The 21,332-nt window shown below is 37.9% G+C and overlaps 1 protein-coding gene across 7 annotated transcripts in view; it reads left to right on the forward strand.

Annotated features, from left to right (window-relative positions):
* The window catches only part of VPS13A (vacuolar protein sorting 13 homolog A), a 102,919-nt gene that overhangs the window by 496 nt on the left and 81,091 nt on the right, over nt 1–21,332 (forward strand). For all 7 annotated transcript variants that reach the window (XM_015849182.2, XM_015849180.2, XM_015849183.2 and 4 more), the window contains exons 2-14: nt 6,168–6,211; nt 6,777–6,819; nt 7,744–7,839; nt 8,100–8,201; nt 8,707–8,816; nt 9,093–9,152; nt 10,295–10,354; nt 10,577–10,657; nt 11,125–11,182; nt 12,429–12,556; nt 12,781–12,887; nt 13,584–13,755; nt 14,110–14,172. In XM_015849182.2, the coding sequence (XP_015704668.2) occupies nt 6,168–6,211; nt 6,777–6,819; nt 7,744–7,839; nt 8,100–8,201; nt 8,707–8,816; nt 9,093–9,152; nt 10,295–10,354; nt 10,577–10,657; nt 11,125–11,182; nt 12,429–12,556; nt 12,781–12,887; nt 13,584–13,755; nt 14,110–14,172 (1,124 nt within the window). The remainder of the gene's footprint in view (nt 1–6,167; nt 6,212–6,776; nt 6,820–7,743; nt 7,840–8,099; nt 8,202–8,706; nt 8,817–9,092; nt 9,153–10,294; nt 10,355–10,576; nt 10,658–11,124; nt 11,183–12,428; nt 12,557–12,780; nt 12,888–13,583; nt 13,756–14,109; nt 14,173–21,332) is intronic.

Genomic DNA, 21,332 nt, shown 5'->3' on the forward strand with positions numbered 1-21,332 from the left:
TGCAGGTTCTATCCAGCTCATTCCCGTCCAGGAATATGAAACTAAAAATAAACGGAGTCGGTTTCGGTAGCGTTTTAGTATCGGGAGTGTGCTGATGGAGGTGCCAGTGCAGGCAGCAGTTTGCGGTAATTGCCGGGGTGAGGGGGTCCGGGGCAGCGGCCGCACTCAGCTGCTTGCGCTGAGCCGTCGGGAACGGCGGCTTGTCCCGGGCGGAGCTTCGTCTGCAGTGCGCTCTGAGAAGGCAGCGGCGGCAGCCTCTGTGCGTTGGGAAAAGTAAACGCGAAAGAAGGAAGACGCCCACACATAACAGGTGCATGTGCAGGCACCCTTGAGTCAGCTGTGAATATGCATTCCAGGTGTCTGCAACACCAGCAAAAGCAAGTGGAGGTTATTATTTTTTACGTTTGCTGGTATGAAACACCCCAAGGGTGTTCCTTGCCTAATAATTCCATTATTAGGCCTTCATGTACATAGATCAGATTCTGGAGGCTTCTCCTGAAGCTTTGGACACTTCATTTTTCTCTTCTGTTATCAGGAATGGTGTTTTTTTTTCTGTTGGTTTAATCTCTACAGTGATGTGCTATCAGCTAGTCAAGGCTTGATAGGATCTCCATAAACTTCAGACTCTGTCTGTAGCCTTAAAACCGCACCAGCACACAGAACTGTTGCAGAGAAAGGACTATCCTCGGTCTGTGGCGTTAAGGCCAAATTTAGCATACTTGTTGATTGTACTTTCTTTGAAAGGGCAGAGCTATTGCATGTTTTAGCAGGAGTGTCTCACACTGTCTGTGAATTGAAGTTATTCAGTTGTCATAGTTGTCATATTCAGGGAAGGCAGGAAAAATATTTATCGTAAAATATAGGTCATTCTGTACAAATTCTGGGCTATGCTTATATGTCACAAATAAAACTTGTTTTTCCAGCTCCACAGATGAGTGGTAGTTTGTCCTGACAGCTCATGCTTCTGTGGGGCAGCTCTTAGCAGATAGGTGCATATTGGCTACAGTTTGTAGGTTTGCTGTGTGTGAGAGTAGGTATGTGATACCTCTAGTTTTGAGATGCCTACGGAGCTGCTGTGTAACATCTTCGAAGGATCATCTGCAGAATGTTATTTTTTTGTGGTCTACAAGGGATGAAGTCTGATGCATGTGCAACTTCTGCCATGTTTAATGGTGTGTTCTTCTGCAGTATTTTTTTCACACCAAAGATACTAGAGGATATATAAAGTACATTCTTCCAACTAAAAGGCAGTAGCTATTAGTGGTAGCAGAATTTTTTTCATGATTGTCCCTGACTAACAGATTCTTATATACATAGTTCCTTATGAAGTTTACTGTTAATTTTATTGTGTTTCTTGTGGAAGTTGTGTGAAGTTGTGGAACTTCAGTTGTGGACTTTATCTCTTTTATTATTATTTTGTAAAAGAAAAAAACAGCACTTTTTTTTTCTTTTTTTTCTTCTTCAGATTCTGTATTAGGTTAGTATGTTTGTAGGTTTTTCTGCTTGCTATGAAAGTGCCTTATTTCCCACTTGCTGTATGTGCTGTGTGCCTTGTGGATACTGTGGCACTGCATGTATTATTTTATTAAATCTTAAAAAGCCTGTGTATTTTCAGGTCTGATGGATGAAATACCCAAAGCATAAGCACCTTCCTCTTAAGATGCTGTGGTGAAGGAGTTATGTCACTATGTCAGTATAGCTTGCTTGTTAACATTAGGACTGGCAACATTCTGTTGGTAGACTCTGAACATATATATAAGTTCTCTCTGCTGTGAATTTGGAAGCTCTACTAATGATATTAAGGAACATGCTTATCATTCATTTCAACTTTGCATAATGAGGGAAGTCAGGATGTCATATGAAAGCCATTGTAATTCAATTTGTGTTACAAAGTTGCATGATGGCACTGCTTCTACCAATGCACATGTACACAGTAATATATAGGCATGCTTATAAATGTTTTCTTCCGCTCACCAAAAAACTCACATTGAAGGGCAAGAATGCCAGCTACATCAAAAAGTAAGGTCAGGTGTCCAGAGGTAGGCTCACAGCTGAAAGAGCTGCAAGAATTCAGTGACCTGAAATATAAAAGGCAACTCAGGAGGGAGACTGAAGGACAAACTGCGTAAGTTAAAAGGGCTATTTGAACATGTAAGTCCAACACTGGAAAGCCAAAGGCTCAGAAAAAGATATAATGGGAAAAGCCATTGTATCGTGTGAGAAAAGATTTCCTTAAGAACAACAGAATAAAATATTACTTACTGTGTTTGGCAGCCACCAAAGAATGTTATTTAATAGATGGTACTGGGAAAGCTGTTGATGTAAACCTTGTCTTGTTCTGGCCATCACTTTGAAAGTGGCGCTCAGGCAAGTTATTACATGTGAATATAGCTTTGAATACCTGTTAGAAGAACAGCTTAGATAATATCTAGTTAGGTTTCTTAAGTGTTTCACTCTTCATAAAGACATACTTTAACATCTGAAGAAATTACTGAAGTCGTTTGAGGTGTTGCTTTTTGCCTTTGAAAAAGTGTAAAACCGTTGAACTTTCTAACCATTATGAGGGACCAAACAGTTGTTTCACTAAAGTCCATTGAACTTCTGTTTCTTTTGGCTGGGCCTAAAGAATCTCATTTAGTGCTTCCATTGCACTTCAAAAATCTCTCTTGACTTGGGCACACCTACTTGTTAGCTAATGTCTCAAGCAGAAGTTACTTGTTATTTGAATACCTGGTGTTTCTGACTGGGTCAGCTGCATCAGCCTACTGGTAGAGGAAGATATCTGATGAAAGTTTAAGAGCCCCCAAGTACTTTTTGTCTGCTTTTTCTGTCATGTGTATTAGTGTGATAGATAAATACTACTTTCATATATCATGCCTTATTCAGGTATTGCAGGTGTGGTTTCTGCATACTAGTAAAGTCATTTGGACTGTTGGAGGGATACCTCAGTGGTTTCTTCTGCTTTTTGTGACCTGTTTTACAAGAGGTGTCAGTACAGAAGGTGGCTGGCAGACATTCAAACCCTCAAAGACTTCCAGTTTGTACCTGGAAGGTATGCTTAAATACGACTGATTAGCAGCACAAATACAAGTGGGAAATGACTTGCAAGGCAGCTGTTGGTAGGAAATGATTAGAGGGTTTCATAAGCTATGTTCCTATCAGTAATGTGATAATCTTGGTAAAAAGCAGAAATTCTGTTAAAGCACGGGCAGGACAGTTTGATACAGATAAGATATAAGCAGAGATATTTTGTGTTCCTGATGTCTGTCGTCTTTCATATAACTTCCCTTCTACTGTCTCACTTCCGTCCCTTCTTATTTACAAGGATAGCGTTGATGTTAGAGTTCATAGGTTAAGTGAGCAGGATTTTTATGACCATCAGTTTCCTTCTGCCTGTAGCTTTTGTTGATATAGATAACAATTTCAGTTATGCCTCTTTGGCCAAATGCTTTACTAAATACTACACTGATGTTTGAGTGTCTGAAATTAGAACATAAGCCTTCATAAAGATTAATTATTTTGCCAAATGTTTGATTTTGTTGAACCAGCTGCAATGCCCAGAGATCAGTGAAGATAAGGATTTGCCTAGTAAATTGTCAACCATAGGTATTTGTGAATGTTTTAGCTTGCATTATTGTTTTGGTTATAATCCTGCATATTTAACCATATGTACTTATGCAACACTAACTTATCTGAACTTACAGTTTTAAAAGGTTGCTTAGTTAGGAAGTTTTAACCATTCTTTTTATCTAGATGTACTGTTATGTTCAGTGCAAAGAAACAGCCAACGGCTTCATAAGAAGAAACAAACCAAATCCAAAACCATCCAAAGCACACCCTAAATCTTCATGTATTTTCAAATCTTTTCTTCCCCCCCCCCTTTAAATAAGTTGCTCTATTTCAATAAATGTTTATTAAGTCCACATTAAAATGAAATTATCACAGTTTTACTAATTTCTCCTAATTATTTCTACTAAAACTTTGAAACTTAGTAATCCTAAAGTCATACATATAGGGAAAATTAGTCAAGAATAGTTTACCTGGCTTCCCTATCCCAACTCTTTGTAGAGAGCTGTTTAAAAAAAAAAAAAAAATCAAGCATCCTGGCTTGCATCAGAAACAGTGTTGCCAGAGCAGAGAAGTGATTGTTCCCCTGCCCTCAGCCCTGGTGAGGCCGCACCTGAGTACTGTGTGCAGTTTTGGGCCCCTCACTGCAAGAAAGACATCAGGGCCCTGGAACGTATTCAGAGGAGGGCTACAAAGCTGGTGAGGGGTCTGGAGCACAGGCCTTATGAGGAGAGGCTGAAGGAGCTGGGAATGTTCAGCCTGGAGAAGAGGCGGCTCAGGGGAGACCTCATTGCTCTCTATAACTTCCTGAAGGGAGGTTGTAGTGAGCTGGGTTTGGATTGGATGATCTTTTAAGTATTTTCCAAACTTGATGATTCTATGATAAGCAGTATTGGTGCTGTGTTTATTCCGTCAGTACGATGGGCTCAGGCAAAAATGAGCCATAGCTTGTCATGTGAGAAAGTATTTTGTAAGAGCTCGTGCTGATAATCCTTGCGTGCTTTGCAGTAGTTTGTTTTCAGAAGCATTAGGGCTTTTATGTTATTGCAGCCAAGGTACAGTGTCTTAGCAGCTGAAAATGCACGATGCACCAAAGCTGTTCATGAAGACAACATAATGTTTACTTTTCTCACAGTGAAAGTGAAAGAAACTAAACCCATTTAAATTATTTCATATGTCATGTTGTCTTAGAATTTGCTGATAGACGTGCCTCAACTGGGAGGCAAAAATCTAAGTGGTGGTAATTTGATCACAAGCACAAACCTTTACACTGTACTCAGTAGCATTACTTACCACAAATACAACCAGCAATGCCTTCTTGGAGAAGGAATATACATGTTTTATTTTTGTTCTTTTTCCTATTATAAAATGAGACTTATGTTATTGAGTGTTAAAATGATCTGTGCAGGATGAGTTTTGATAGGAAATAAAGTTAGTATGTATAAAAATTTGCCAGAAAACGCTATGTGTAGATTACTGTGGTAAACACATTAAATAATTCAAAACTTATTATTTTGTAAATACCACAGCATAGTTGTGTTAGTTCACCTGAAAATCTATACAGCAGCAATTCAATGACTGGAACCAACTCCAAGGAAGTGCTATTCTGATATCAGAGTCTTGTTTCCCCAAATTGATGCTACTTTGACTACTGTCCCAAGCTATTATCACCTTGTAACTGCAAGAATACTTATTGTAGTTGGAGGTCAACTCTCCTGATGCATTTGGCCATTTTTAATTTGTGTGACCAAAAGGAAAATATTACTGGGTCAATCAAATCTTATTTGCTATCTCAAGCTGTGTTCCTTTCTTCATTTATAATCCACTTCTTATATTCTGAATCTCGTTTATGCCTTTGTTTAGTGATATTAAATGTCTGTTCCATGTGCAATTGTTAGGACTATGCAACTAATTCAAAGGTAGTAGTTGCAGGTGTTCCATCCTTCTCAGAGAATTTGCAGATGTTGCTTCAAACTATACTTTCTCTCAAAAGGTGAATTTCCTGCATCTTTCTGATGTTCCTCTGTGATGTCAAGTGCCTGACGATGAGTGCGTTGTAAAAACAGGTCCTGCAAGTAGAATTTTCTGTGTTTACAGGATACTGAAGTTATTCCTGTCTTATGACATTCAAAAATTGGATGTACTGCAGTGCTTCCTGTGAACTGTCATACAACTGTAAAAGCAACTTGCAAAGATCTAAGATCTTTTCATGGAAAAAAGATTCAGTATAAAGCTAAAGCTGTATGCTGTATGCTTCCCATAAGCCTGGGAAGCAGATGGTTGAGGAAAAAGGAGCAAACTTTTAATTTCAAATAGGTCCTCATGAAATGCAATCATCATTGAAGCATTAAGGCTGAAAAGAGCTTCTAAGATCATCTCCATTGACTTACTTTGAGGAATCTTAGGTTCTTTTGCATGGACACGGAAAGTCCATAAGCAAATTTCAGAGAAATATTTCTCTGTAGTGGGAATGGGCAATGCATTCTTAATCTTTTGTGGATATTTGAGATGTGGATTAGTTCCACAGCTAAGACTTGTTAAGTGTACACTGCTACTACTATGCTTATTGTAGTTTTACTTATGGGCTTTTTCGCTTTTAGGAGCTGTAGCACTGAAGAATCTTGAAATAAAAGAAAACGCACTGGTAAGACAATGAAAGCAAAGACACAAATTGTTGCAAAAAAAATATTGTAGGGCACTTTTTGGTTGATTTTTTTCTTTCTGGTTCTTACTTTAGGATGTGCATCCATGTTTTTGGTGTTGTGTTCCTCCCCCCCCCCATTCCCCCACTAATGTTATCTAGTGAATTTGGTATTAAGTTTAAGATGAACACATATATTTACTGACTTCAATTAGCATATTTTGCAAAAAGAAAACTCGTATAGGAGTGTGTTTAAATAAATAATAATTTTAAAAAAAAGTACTGGAAGCTATATATATATTAATTTTTTTTCTATAGTATATGGAGTAGAAATTTGCCCTGAAGAATGTGCATGGCGTAACAGTCTAAACAAGAAACTCATTGTTTTTGCATTCTGCTATATTTAATATATTGGTCTTATTTATTTATTTATTTGGGGTGTGTGTGTGGTTTGTTTTTTTTCCTTCAATGGTTAAGTGGTATATTTGTTGTTAAGTTTATCTGTCTTCTATTCCTATTTGACAATATTTCACAAGTTGCTGAAATACTTTAAAATGCTTTGTTTCAGAGTCAGCTGGATGTGCCATTTAAAGTTAAAGCAGGACATATTGGTAAGTTACATTTTGTAATTAATTCCTGCAGGAATTACTGAACATACCCTTTTTATTTGCAGGTGGCTTTAGGCATTGCAAGCAAGTAGTTTTCTTGATTTTCATACTTCGAGCATTCTTTTTCCCTTGAGTTAAAATGAAGTTAAAATGTATGTGGTCTTGTTTAGTCTTATCAACATTAACAAAAAATGAACACAGTGTAGCAAAAGATGAAGCTGATAGAAATGTGTCTCATCCGTTGTTTCAGTAAGATTCATCTCTGATTTCGCCACCTCCTTCCCTTTGTCTTTTCCCTTTTATGAAATACATTTCTCACTGCTAAGTGACTGCATTTTAAAAGTGAATGATTTCTTAAAATGAACTAAGTCTAAAGCCACGTTTCCCTTAGACTTCCTCTGGAAATAATTTTTGTGTGTGTGACTAACTTCATATTTTATTAAAAATGGCACCTATATGAAGAATGAGGGATGCTGTAATGTTGGGATCATCATGCTCACAGACATGTGTGCACTATTAAACACTCTCCTTCATGAAAATATTTTTAAAAAATATTTTAAAAATTCTAGTTTTGGCAGTGTTTAAGTGACTGAAAATGTGTGAGTTGTCCTATTCTGTGGGTGTGTGAGAGCATCCTATAGTGGATTGGGAAGGAAGGGGAGATTGTTGTGAAGAGTGAATATAGTTCAAGAGAGTAAGGAGAAGAATTACATGTTTGTCTCATGCAGAAAACTTGTTGAATGTTATCTGCGTACTACTTCAGACAGATGATCCAAAGGAAATCCACTTCAGATGCACTGCTTTTTCTGTTCAAAAAAGTTTAGAGCTTTTGTAGTTAATGCCAATTATCTTTTTAATAATTAATAACTTTTTTCTCTTGTCTGCAGTTTGACTGCATAGCTCAGCGTTTTTCTTTTGTATTTGTAGGTCAACTTAACCTTCAGATTCCATGGCAAAACCTTTATACTCAACCTGTTGAGGCAGTTCTTGATGGAGTTTATTTGCTTATTGTGCCCACAGCCAGTAAGTTAATATAGAGGGGGAAAAAAAAAGCGTGGATGGAATTTCAGAAGTTGCTGTAGTTGGTTGATATTGCTTTCATGAGCTTTATTTCCGGTACACACTGGGTAAATGTCAGTGGAGTAACCTTCAGAAGTTTAGATTTAGTCAAATAATTTTTTGTTGTTATAGAGTCACAAACAAAGTGTGAAAAAAATTATTTTGTAAAAATATCAAAACACATAAAGATTTTTGTATCTCACCTTTTAATATTGTGTATTTAGGCATAAAATATGATGCCGAAAAAGAGGCTAAGCAGCTCATGGAGGCAAGGCAAAGGGAACTGCAAAGGATAGAGGAAGCAAAGCAGAAAATAGCTGACCAAGGTAAGAGTGAGAGCTAATTACAGTATTGCTACTTTTATTTTTTAATTCAGAAAGATGTTGGATTTCTCACTTAGTGTTCTAGACTTTTTGTTTTGTCTCAATATTTAAACTACAATTACAGGTCTTTATTTTCATTTAGGAAGGTTTGTGTTTTTGGATTTGTCTTGAGTACTATTTGACTTAGCTGTTAGCTGTTGAATATTTTGTGTGAAATAGTGTTCATCTTTGGAAATCCGACACTGTCTTGAAATTTGAATATGTAGGTTGCATTGGTACTGCAAAATGTTCCTCCTGGAAAAATGAGATGGTTGCCATCTCATACTTACATACTTTTGAATCACGTGTATCATATCATAGGCTGAAACTTTGTAGGCTGAGGATGTAAATGTTACATGTCATACTGAGAGATAATGTTTTTAAGAAATGAGTGTACAGAGTAATATAAAATTTAAGCATTTGTCAAATTAATTTTATTAAATTCTTTTCTTTTTTTTTTTAAACTTAGATAAAGTGAAAGAAGAGAAACAAGACACTTTTGTAGAAAAACTAGTCACTCAGGTCATCAAAAATCTTCAAGTGAAAATTTCCAACATCCACATTCGCTATGAGGATGATGTAAGTGATTTTGTCTATCATAAGATAAGGGGATATGAACAACTATAGTAAATGAGGAGCTTTTAATTTTTTTTCCCTGTTATTTTGTATGTTGACAGAATACTGTTAAGGGTTTTTAAGTTTCATGGTCTTAAAGTAAAGCATGAAAATTAATAAAAAGCTTGTACCAAGGCATGAAGATACATGTGTGTGTGTTTTTACTGTTGTCTGTCTATTTTCAAGTATAAATGTTAAGCACAATATAATCTTCTTTTGGTATTGCCCTCACTTCGTCAGATCACAAATCGAAGTAACCCCTTGTCATTTGGGATTTCACTTCAGAACCTAAGTTTGCAGGTAATATTATTTTTCATCTAAAAACCATGTTGATGCATAGGTTAAGGAGATGTATATGATGTAGGTTATGTTAATGTAAGTTTTTATATCTGGCAACATATAGTCTAATGGATGAATTCTCATCATGGGCTAAACACAATGGTATTTGGTTTAAAATTATTTGGTTTATCAAATCAAGCACAAATTTTGGAGTGGAGATATTGCGATTAAAGATTAAATCCTGGCTCTTGAACAGACATCTGGGAGGAAATTTTTATTCTGCCTTTGCAATCTGTGGTTGCAAGTCATCAGACTTTTCTAAATTTGTGCTGTTTGTAATCTATGGGTGTTTTATTGAAATTGGCATAAGCCCCAAAGGAGGAAATGGGGAAAAAAAAAGTGATATCTTGTTTCAAATTGTAGTTGAGTTCTTTAATCTACAAGCTTCAGTTTTTGGAACTGTTAGTAGTTATTTTAGGCTGTATACATTCATTCTAGAAGTACAGCTAGTAGAAACAACATGCCGAATAGTTCTGACATTTGTTGTATAACTAATAATTGTAAATAAATTGTATTTAAGCAAATTCTACTTTCTTGAATTAATTAGTTGTCTTATTCTTTTTTTTTTTTTTTTCTAGCATATTCAAGAAACAGAAATAGCTTTTCCTAACCTTTTCCCTCAAACAATTTTGTATAATGAATGAAAACTGATACTCTTACTACATCACTTTGGAAGTGCTTGTCATGTTGGTCTTAAAGATGAACAGTAGCAGATAGAATTTTCATTGGGCTTGAACTAAGCTGCTGCTTCTGGAATTACAGAATAATTTCAGTCCCTTTTTGTCTGCTTTGAAAGTGCTTACCTACAAATAATAATGATGTACAGGAAAACAGTTTGTAAGGTTGGAATCTTTAGGTTCTTACAAGCAGCATGCCAATCACTGCATATATACATATATGTGTTTTTTCAGTAAGGTAGTCTGATGAAGTATCTCATTAAGAAAGTCAAGACTTGATAGTCCAAAATCAGAAGATAGTGTTGCTCCAGTTTCTATGGGTTAAATTACGATAATCATCCTGTTTGTTCTACTCATTTATTTCAGTGATGATGAATGCTGGTATTTAGTAAACAGCAGAATAACTATCATTAATTTTCATTATAGACCTCAGACAAGAATTGGAATCCATGCTTACATGATGAATCTGCGAAGTTGTTCTATAAGGTACAGTATAATCTGCATGCCAAAGAAAGAACTAGTACAGTACAGTCTAGCTGTGAATTTGAATTTCATCTACAGTAAGAAGATATGGCTGTGTCAACTTTAAAATACAAATATGTGCAGCATGCAGCCAACAGTCTGAATGTTTCTACTAATCCAGACTTTGTGAAGTCCAAATTTCATTTAAAATTCTTAGATTTATTAATATTTATATTCTGTTTTCAGCTTGTACGACTGGATAACCTTTTTGCTTACTGGAATGTGAAATCTGAGATGTTCTATCATAATGGCTATGATGAATCATTGGTAAGCAAGGAATGACTTAAGGTTTCAGCTATTGTTGGTCATACTGTGAAAAACTGAACATGTTTCCCTTTCCGTTCCACTCATTTATGCCAGTATCTTCAAGAAATGTTAGTAACTGATACATCAGGAAAAATACTAAACGTTAAGATTTTAATATGATGGTAATCCAACAGCCATCTGAGAAACTTTGGGGAAAAAAAAAAAGTTCTTTGCTGATTAGAAAAATATTCATAATAGGTGGTCATTTTACTGCTCAGTGATTTAGTAGCTAAAAACAATAGTCCTCAAATATATCAGTTTTGTTATGTTTAAAAATGGATGATTATTTCACATTGAATTGTTGTTCAGAGAGATTATTATATCAAACTGTTGATCTTTTTTATTTTTAAATGTTTAAAATGTAATAGAATTGTGACTTTTTTTTTCTTTCTCTCTCTTTTTTTTTTTTTCTTTTTACTCTATCATAGGTTAGCTTGAAACAGGGAGTTGCCTGCCGCAATGTGATTCCAGTTGGTTATGATTTTGGTAAGTGCTATGTAACTGTTACATATTAGAGGTTGGAAAAAACCATAATCTGTTTTCTAATCTCTGTTTTTTCAGTTGCTAGCTTTGACTCTCTTTACAAGAAAATAAGTGCAAATATCATTTGTTATCTAAGTCCTTACACAGCAGTTCAAAAGGATTAAATGCCAAATTCCAAGATTTGAGATTTATACTCTTAAAATTCATCAGTACCAACAGAAACAGATATTTTAAGCTTTATATCATGCTAATTCTCTGTGACAAGTGAAAATTCTAACTGTTGCAGAGAAACTCTAGTCTGAGACATTGACAGGAAGGTAATAAGTAAGAAGTTGTCTTTGTCATTTGAACTGTAAACACAAGTGTAATACCAGCAGATAGAAAGGAGGGGAAAAAATGTGTCAAAATGGGTACAGGGGGAAAATGAGTACAAAATTTACCACAAAATATGTAGAATAAAACAAAACTTCAGAAAGAATAATGAGCTTAAAGTGAAACGAAATTAAATAGGTGTAAACATTCCTTCATCTTGCAAATATGTTTTCCACATTTATGAACCTGTCAATGGATTTAGAATATTTTTTTTATGTAGATGATGTATCAGTATTTCTATTAGTAAAGGGAATTTACTAAGGATATGAAATACATGATTTCAAGTATTATTGTTGGATCATTCTTCCTGAAGTAGATGGAAAACCTGAGTGAAACATAGCTTCTGAAGGCTCTAGTGAATGCTTGATATTGCCAAACTGAGGAATAACATCTATTTTCTGAGTTGGTTTTAGTGTGTGATGTGCTTTGCTTGACTTAGCATCCACATTGATTTTTTTCCCATGATTACTTGGACTTGGATTTATAAATGTAGGACATTTATTTATTTATTTAGTAACGTGAGTGCAACTTAGCAAAGAATCTAATATATCAGTATCATAAAACACAGAGAAAGAAAAATAGAACAAAGAATTGTCCTTTCTATTATATTTTTGGTAAGTCTGTTAATGTGTAGTCCTGAGTTATTAAATGAAAATCATTTGTGGGTCATATAATCAGAATGAAACTGGAAAATTGAATACAGCTTATACTGCATTTTTAGCTGCATTCATCAAGTTTTTATGTTCAGAAGTCTAGCATTTTCCAAGGAATGACCTAGTGTAATCTGAACTGATCACTACTATGTATTATTTATGGGATTCTTGAAGAGTTCATATCCTTTTTGTTTTTTTCCTTTTATCAACATCTGCTTTTTCAGTATTCCGCCCAATTTCTGCTGAGGCCAAACTTCTTATGAATCCTCGATCTGACGTTGATTTCTCAACACCCAAAATGGATCTAGATATAAGTATCAAGGATGTAGCTGTTGAATTCAATAAGCCACAGGTATAATTATTATTTTTTTAAAATTACATACAGTGGGAAAAGGTTAGTTTGCAATCATATTAAGTAGTAGTGTGTAAGTTTATAATAAACATAAAAAGATGTTTCTTAGTATTGCTTTTCTTTGCAAATTGTTCTGTCTTTAAGGAAATAGAAATGGTTTACACTGTTTGCAGAAAAACAGTTAACAGTCAAGATGGACTTTTTTTTGTTTTTTGATCTTTTAGTACTTCAGTGTCATGGAGCTTCTTGAGTCTATTGATATGATGACTCGAAATTTGCCGTATAGGAAGTACAGGCCTGATGTTCCACTGCACAACAATGCCAAGATATGGTAGGCCTCGTCATGCTTGGAAAACAATTTGTTAGTTATTTACTCATTTGAAATGTATATCTAGATATAATTTCCTATTTAAGAATGTTAGAACTCACTTCCTCCTAAAACAAAATCCTATTTTGTTTTTTTTGTTTGCTTTAATTTTTCTTAAGATAATCATATTTAAAAACACACAGACACAAAAACAACAGAAAAACTGATGTTTTCAGACTAAGGATGAATATATATTTTGTTTGGAAGCTTGTATTTACTGTCATGAAGTTTATCATTGGAAACTTAAATCTGATAATATTTTAATATTCCAATTCTGTTTTGATGAAGGTGATGTTGTTAGTGCTGCTATGTATTGGGTACTATTATAAGAACATAGCTATTATTTGAAAAATAGGCAAACGTTTTATATACATATGACAAAGAAATATTTATTTTTAGAAGTTGCCTCAAAGACGTTTGCATATGCGTGTGCATATGCACATGATGTTGTTGAGCACTTTTTTCTACAGAGTTATTGATCAATTTTTTTCCTCCCAAAGTTCCTAAACTTAAAGTCCTTGTGTTCATCTATTGAACCAAAGGCATCTACAAGGGATTTCACACTTTCACAACTAGCTATAATAAGTAGGAGTCTGCATAGCTTTAGGTATCTTTTCAGTATGCCAATAGAAATGTAAGCTACGCTTCATTTGTCCTTAGGTGGAAATATGTTATTTACGGCATCCTTGAAGTAAATGTTCAACGTAGGCTCCAAGTGTGGTCATGGGAACATATTCGACATCATAGGAGTCAAGTGAAGAACTATAGGGAGTTGTATAGAAGAAAGATAACATCAAAAAAACCTACTGAAGAAATCTTAAAATCGTTGGAGGTCAGCCATTTTCTGCTAACAGCTTTATCTTAATGTTTGTTTGAACATAAATGCACATGTGTTTGTAAGCACTAGTTTGGAATATAACTTCAGCAACCTGACTTGCAACTTCATCAGTAATTTTTTTTTTTTTTAGTATTAATGAGCATATGAGGTAATCTTAGGTTACTAATTGCACTGAAGAAAAAAAAACTTAGGTGCTTTTCTTCTCCAGCTTCCTTTTGATTTTTGAACTTGAGCAAATTACTGGAACTCTGTGGAAAGAGTAGTTAGTTGTTGCTTTCTGTAAGACTGTGAGCAATTAAATCTTATCAAATGAAAATGTCCCAGAATAAATTCTCTCCTCTCTTTTAGGAATTTGAAAAGATCTTGGATATTTTTAACATCACGCTTGCAAGGCAACAAGCAGAAGTTGAGGTAAAATTTCATCATCTGACAAAAGGGATGAAGGATAATAAAAAAGGCTATTTAAAGCATGTTAAGAGGAAGACGAGGGAGAATGTGGGTCCCCTACTAAGTGAGGGGGGTGTTCTGGTAACAGGGAGATAAGGGAGAAGGCGGAAATACTGAATACCTTCTTTGCTTCTGTCTTCAGTGAAAAAGCTCTCCCTCAGTAATCCCAGACTCTGGAGGTTAGTGAGAGCATCTGGGGAATGGAAGACTTGCCTTTAGTCAGGGAAGAGGTGGTCCGTGAGTGTCTATGCAACACCAATGTTCATAAATCCATGGGACCCGATGGGGTGCTTCCACAGGTGCTGAGGGAGCTAGCAGAGGTGACTGCTAAACTGCTCTCTATCATCTTTGAGAGGTCTTGGGAGTATGGGGGAGGTGCCTGAAGACTGGAGGATAGCCAGTGTCACTCCAGGCTTCAAAAAGGGCAAGAAGGAAGATTTGGGTAATTACAGGCCAGTCAGCCTCACCTCTGTCCCTGGAAAGGTGATGGAACAGCTTGTGCTCGATGCCATCTCCCGGAAATTGGAAGAAAAGGAGGTTATCAGGAGGAGTCAGCATGGGTTCACCAAGGGGAGGTCGTGCTCGACCAACCCGGGGGTAGAGCAGTGGATGTAGTCTACCTTGATTTCAGCAAGGCATTTGATACTGTCTCCCACAACATCCTTCTAACAAAGCTGGGGAAGTGTGGAATAGATGAGTGGACAATGAGGTGGGTTGAGAACTGTCTGTCTGGCAGAGCACAGAGGGTCATCTTTGGCGGTGCAGTCTGGTTGGAGACCCTGTTCCCCAGGGGTCGGTACTGGGTCTTGGCTTGTTCAACATCTTCATCAATGATTGTGATGAGGGGATAGTGGCAAGTTTGCTGATGATATGAAGATGGGAGGATGGGCTGACACGCCTGAAGGCTGTGCTGCCATTCAGCGAGACCTGGACAGGCTGGAGAGCTGGGCAGTAAGAAACCAGATGAGGTTTAACAAAAATGAGTGTAGAGTCTTGCACCTATGGAGGAATAATTGCATGCACCAGTACAGGTTGGGTGATGACCTGCTGGAGAGGGACCTGGGTGTTCTGGTGGATGACAGGTTGGCCATGAGCCAGCAGTGTGTTCTCATGGCCAAAAAGGCCAATAGAATTCTGGGGTGCATTAAGAAGAGCGTGGCCAGCAGGTCGAGGGAGGTGATCCTCCCCCACTACTCTGTGCTGGTAAGACCTCATCTGGAGTACTGTGTCCAGTTCTGAGCTCCCCACTACAAAAAAAACAGGGATCTCTTGGAAAGAGTCCAGTGGAGGGCCATAAAAATGGTGAAGGGCCTAGAGCATATCCCTTATGAAGAAAGGCTAAGTGAGCTGGGTCTGGTTAGCCTTGAGGAAAGAAGGATGAGAGGGAACCTGATCCAGGTGTATAAATATCTGAGGTGTGGGGGGCAAAGTGGCAAGGCCAGACTCTTTTCAGCAGTATGTGGAGACAGGACAAGGGGAAATGGCTGGAAACCAGAGCATAGGAAATTCTGCATGAATGTGCACAAGAACTTAGTTATGGTGAGGGTGACGGAGCACTGGAACAAGCTGCCTGGAGTGGGGGTTGTGGAGTCTCCTTCTCTGGAGATATTCAAGATTCGCCTGGATGCCTGTGTGACCTGGTGTAGGGAACCTGCTTTGGCAGGGGGTTTGGACTCGATGATCCCTGGGGGTCTCTTCCTACCCTTACGATTCTGTTATTCTGTGATCATTTAATTGAGTCTAGTGACATCAACAACATGAAACTGTGTGTATACTTTAGGCAGATGCATTTTAGTTTTGGTGTTTGAACTATGCTGCCTACAGTCTTTTAGTCTACTTGTGTTTCATGTTAGTTATTATAATGCTCAGTTTCAGACTCCAACTAAGCAGAAATTAGTTTCATATATAGCTTCCTTAGAATAACTGATCGGTGGTAAATTTAATCCCACAATTCTTACAGAAGATCTACTGTGAAATTTGGTCAAATAATGAAAGTTTAAAATAAGATGAAAGTGGTTATGTCTGTAGTTTGGAAATTTTCTGTTTTTTGTTGGTTTTTTTTTCCTCTTTTTTCCTCAAACAGCCTAAACTTGATTAGTTTTATTCATTTCCTTCTTAGTACCCTATTATAGTTTTGACACCTATATATCTAGTATGTTCACATATTTGTTACTATTTGCAAATGTTATTTCAAATACAGCTAATGCAGAAAAAAACCCTGAATTGATGGTTACTCTGCAGTAAAGTGATGTGATTTCAGAAGTAAGAAAAGACAGCCTTAACAAACTTGTGTTAGTGTACTCCTGTGTAGTGTTAGTGTTCTCAGTGTAGTGTCTGAGCATTGTTCCAGAAGAAGTAAAATCTGCATAGTTTTTATGAAATCTTTGAAAGGGTCTTTTTCTGTTAGTAATCATTGTGACTAGAAACAGAATATGAAGTTTAGAATAGCTGATAATTAAAATTCACTATCTGCAGTCATTTGTTACCACAGTACTCGAATGAGACATTTAAAATTTTTCTTTTGTAGAGTATTTGAAGTGCAGTGTGAATGCAATTGGAGCAGTACTAATGTATTGGTAAAACAAATCTCAGAACAGGAATCTATAAATGTGTTGTGTTTTTTTTTCCTTACCATTGTTTGTATATGTCTGTATTTAGGTGCATGTATAATCATTATTTAGACTTTAACAGAACAGGAAGACGTGTTCATGTTCCTCCTCTTCAGTTGCTTGGCTGAACTGAAGTGCTTTTCCTTAGCAGTTTTTGTTTTGTTTTAGTTCTCATTTCATTTTGTCTTTTTTATTTATTTATTTTAATTATTTTAACCTTGTGCCATGAAGTTACTTTTGGTTTTGTTTCTTTCCTCCCAGCTCTGGTGAGGTGAGAAAGATCCTGGAGAATTTCCAGTATTTTTTCTTCCTTTTTCCCTTCTGACTTATAGTCATGCTGATGAAAATAAGTATGAAATTAATCTTTACAAACGGTTATATCATACTATGTTCCTATATTGATCATCATGTTCCAGTCCTTAGTTTTAAGACGAGTTTCTGTAGTGCTTAGGTGAAGGCTGTAAGCAAATTCTTTTTTATTTCTGTCACGGTTTGAACGAAAAATCCACCTGCGTCCGTGACAGGGGCCATGGGCCCTGGAGGGGCCCTAGGCCAAAAGGAAAAAAGTTAATTAGGAAAAGAAAACAGCGGCAACGATCTAAGGAGGCACACTTATTTACTAAATGCTATATCGAAATACCGGATAACACAATATAATACAATATAATTGAAAATTGAAAATTGAGCTAACGAATCAAGCAAAATAGGAGAGAGAATGAGTCCCGTAACCGAGAGGCCTACTGTGAATCTAGGCGAACGGCTGAAGGCTCCCACACACTCCCCTGAACGCCAGAACTCGAAAAACGTCAGTCTGTTCTGCGACAGAGTTAATATAGAGTCCAGGTCCCGTGACCTATCGTGTTGTTCCCTGGGAGATGTAGTCTTCTTCTGTAAGTTGCAGATTCAGTAAAATTATTCATGCTTTATATGATGTTATGATGTGGAATACTGATAGCAAAATTACAAAATTATTAAACCATTACATTCCACCCCTTATTCTACATCATTACATTATGTATATACATACATACATACACACTCATACGTGTAGTTGTGAATAATCAGTAACCTTATTTTCTCAACAATTTATATTTGTTCCATACAAATCTCTAAGTTGAGAACAAAACTCTATACCTTAACCTACTATTTATTAATTTTGAGAAAATGGCAAAACTGCCAGAAAAAGGAAAACATGTCAGCGGTAGAGGGGAAAGGCAGCGCTAGTAGGGCGTCCCCAACATCAAGGTGCACTCATCCTTTCCCAGCCACCACAGCATATTTCCTTTTGACTTATACTTCTTTCCATGTGTGCTCTACACATGCATGGCCAGTGCACGATATAGAGTCCAGATGGAAAACTTGCTTACAGAATGCCTAATTAAGGTATATAGAAAAAAAAAGTGTTTCCTTAACATTAATCCACTCTATCTTAAGTCCTGTACCTAATTGAACTATCTTCTGAGACTCTACCTATATATCTACAGGAAATCATTGGCTGCACTCCCCCAATATCAAATTCCCTTGTGGTACACATTGAACATTCCCATTTTTGTCCATCACTCACCACGTGCCATCCAGGTCCCTGGGCAAGACAGTACCCCCGGAGAGGTTTGCCCTTTCCAGATTCTGGAAGGACCCAAACCGTCTTTCCCAAACACACTCTTATGTGTACTACAGGACCTTACCTCCCTCCACGGTACGTAGGGAGCTGGATTGGTTAGGACCATTATGATTACTAGATCCTCGAGTGTTGACTAACCAGGTGGCTTCTGCTAAATGGTTCTCCCAGTTTTTATACGTTCCGCCACCCATTGCTTTCAACATAGTTTTCAACAACCCATTGAGTCGTTCAATCTTACCAGAAGCTGGTGCATGATAGGGAATATGGTAAATCCACTCAATGCCATGATTTTTGGCCCAAGTGGTTACAAGAGAATTTTTAAAATGGGTCCCATTATCTGATTCAATTCTTTCCGGAGTGCCATGCCGCCAACAGATTTGCTTTTCCAACCCTAATATGGTGTTTCGGGCGGTAGCATGGGGTACTGCGTATGTTTCGAGCCACCCAGTGGTTGGCCTCCCACATGGTGAGTACATAACGCTTACCTGCGAGATCGTGGCAAGGTGATATAATCAACCTGCCATGCCTCTCCATATTTATACTTTTGCCATCACCCTTCCCCCAAAAAGGTTTCATCCTCTTGGCTTTTGTTTATTATGGCACATGTTTTCACAATCACGAATAAACCTGGCAATAGCGTCCATAGTTAAGTCCCACCCTCGGTCTCTGGCCCACTTATATGTTGCATCCTTCCTTGATGACCTGAAGTCTCGTGGGCCCACCGAGCTAGGAATAATTCACCCTTGTTCTGCCAGTCCAAGTCTATTTGAGCCACCTCATTTTGGCAGCTCGATCAACTTGATGGTTATTTTAATGTTCTTCAGTAGCCTTACTTTTAGGCACATGAGCATCTACATGGCGCACCTTTAAAACAATGTTCCTTATTCGGGCAGCAATGTCTTTCCACAGTTAGCAGCCCAAACAGGTTTCCCCTTTCGTTGCCAATTATCATCTTCCCACTGTTGCAACCACCCCATAAGGCATTTGCCACCATCCATGAATCAGTATAAAGATGAAGCATTGGCCACCTCTCCCGTTCAGCCCACTCTAAAGCTAGCTGAACAGCTTTACCTCTGCGAATTGACTTGATTGTCCTTTACCCTTCAGTGGCCTCTGCAACTTGTCGTGTGGGGCTCCATACAGCAGCTTTCCATCTTGCGATGCTTCCCTACAATACGACATGATCCGTCTGTGAATAGGGCAAATTCTTTTCGTTTTCTGGTAGCTCATTGTATGGTGGTTCCTCTTTAGCACGTGATACCTTTCTGTAGTGGTGTTTCAATTTTTTTACTCTCAGGCCAGTCCATGATCACTTCTAGAATTCCAGGGTGGCTGAGTTTTCCCATTCGAGCTCGTTGAGTAATTAATGAAATCCACTTACTCAAGTGGCATCAGTAGCATGATGGGTGGAGGGAACCTGTCCTTTAACATCCAGTTTATTTACTGGCAAGCGAGGTGCTAGAAGAAGCTGAACCTCTGTCCAACTACTTCAGAATCAGCCCGAACCCCTCATACACGGCTAAGATCTCCTTCTCATTCGGAGTGTTATTGCTCCTCAGACCCTTATTGCTCGACTCAAAATCCTAGGGGTCGCCTCCGGGTCTTTCCTGAGGCTCTTTGCACAAACTCCAGTGGGACCTTTCTCTCCAGCAGCAGTGTAGTGGATGTTCTTCACATCCTGTCCCGTCCGTACTGGCCCCAAGGGCCACGGCACGGGCTATTTTTGTTTATCTGCTCAAAAGCCTGCCTGCTGCTTAGGACCCCATGAGAAATTATTCTTCTTCCACGTTACCTGATAGAGAGGTTCCACTATGTGGCTGTAGTGTTGGGACATGCCATTCTCCAAAAGCCACACTACTCCAGAAAAAGATTGGGTCTCTGTTTTATTGTGGGCGGAGACATAGCAGTGATTTTGTCAATCACATCTGCTGGGATGTGCGACGTCCATCTTGCATTTTTATACCTAAGAACTGATTTCCTGGGCAGGCCTTCCCTTGCTGCGCTTAATGGGCAAAACCAGCTTGCAAAAGAATTTGGATTATCTGTTTCCCTTTTTGGAAACCTCTGCTGCTGTATGGCCCACACTCACATATGTCATCAATATACTTGCAAGTGTTCAGGAGCATTACCCGTTCAAAATCAGCTTGGATCAATCCATGGCAATTGTTGGCTGTGCTTCCACCCTGAGGTAAAGGTTCCAGGATACTGAATACCTCTCCAGGTAAAAAGCAAACTGTGGCCTACATTTTGCAGCCAATGGGATGGAAAAGATTAGGCATTACAATATCAATGGTGGCATATCCACCTATGCTTCTTGACTCCCCAATTCATACTTGGAGTTCTAGCATGTCTGTACACAGCCCTTAATGGAGGTTAAACTTCATTCAGCCAACGGTAATCTACCGTCAGACTTCCATTCCCCACTGGTTTTACGCACTGGCCATAATGGCGATGTTAAAATGCGAGTGCGTTTTGCTAATCACTCCCTGATTTTCTAATTGGCGAATTAGCTTGTGAATGGGGAGCAATGAGTCCCTATTGGTGCGGTACTGCCGTCTGTGAACCACTTTGGTGGCAATTGATCTCTTGGTCTTTTACCTGGAGCACAATCCCACAGCAGAAGGATCATCTGACAAGCCCAGGTAAAGCTGACAGCTGCTTAAAACACCGTTTGGTTATTACATGCTAGCTATCCAGTAAGGCCCAATCGATACCCCTTTGGGATCTTAAATATTCCCATCCTAAGTGTTAATCGATTCCCTTATATACATGGAGCCTCTGGACCAAGTCACAATAGGGTGTCTCTGCCCAGTTTTACCAGTGAGTGCTTATTTCGGCCTCGCAAATAGTCTAAATTTCTCTTGGGAAACCCCCATCCCCACTCCAGGAATATA

The sequence above is a fragment of the Coturnix japonica genome, chromosome Z, assembly GCF_001577835.2.
Source record: "Coturnix japonica isolate 7356 chromosome Z, Coturnix japonica 2.1, whole genome shotgun sequence".
Classification (NCBI taxonomy): domain Eukaryota; kingdom Metazoa; phylum Chordata; class Aves; order Galliformes; family Phasianidae; genus Coturnix; species Coturnix japonica.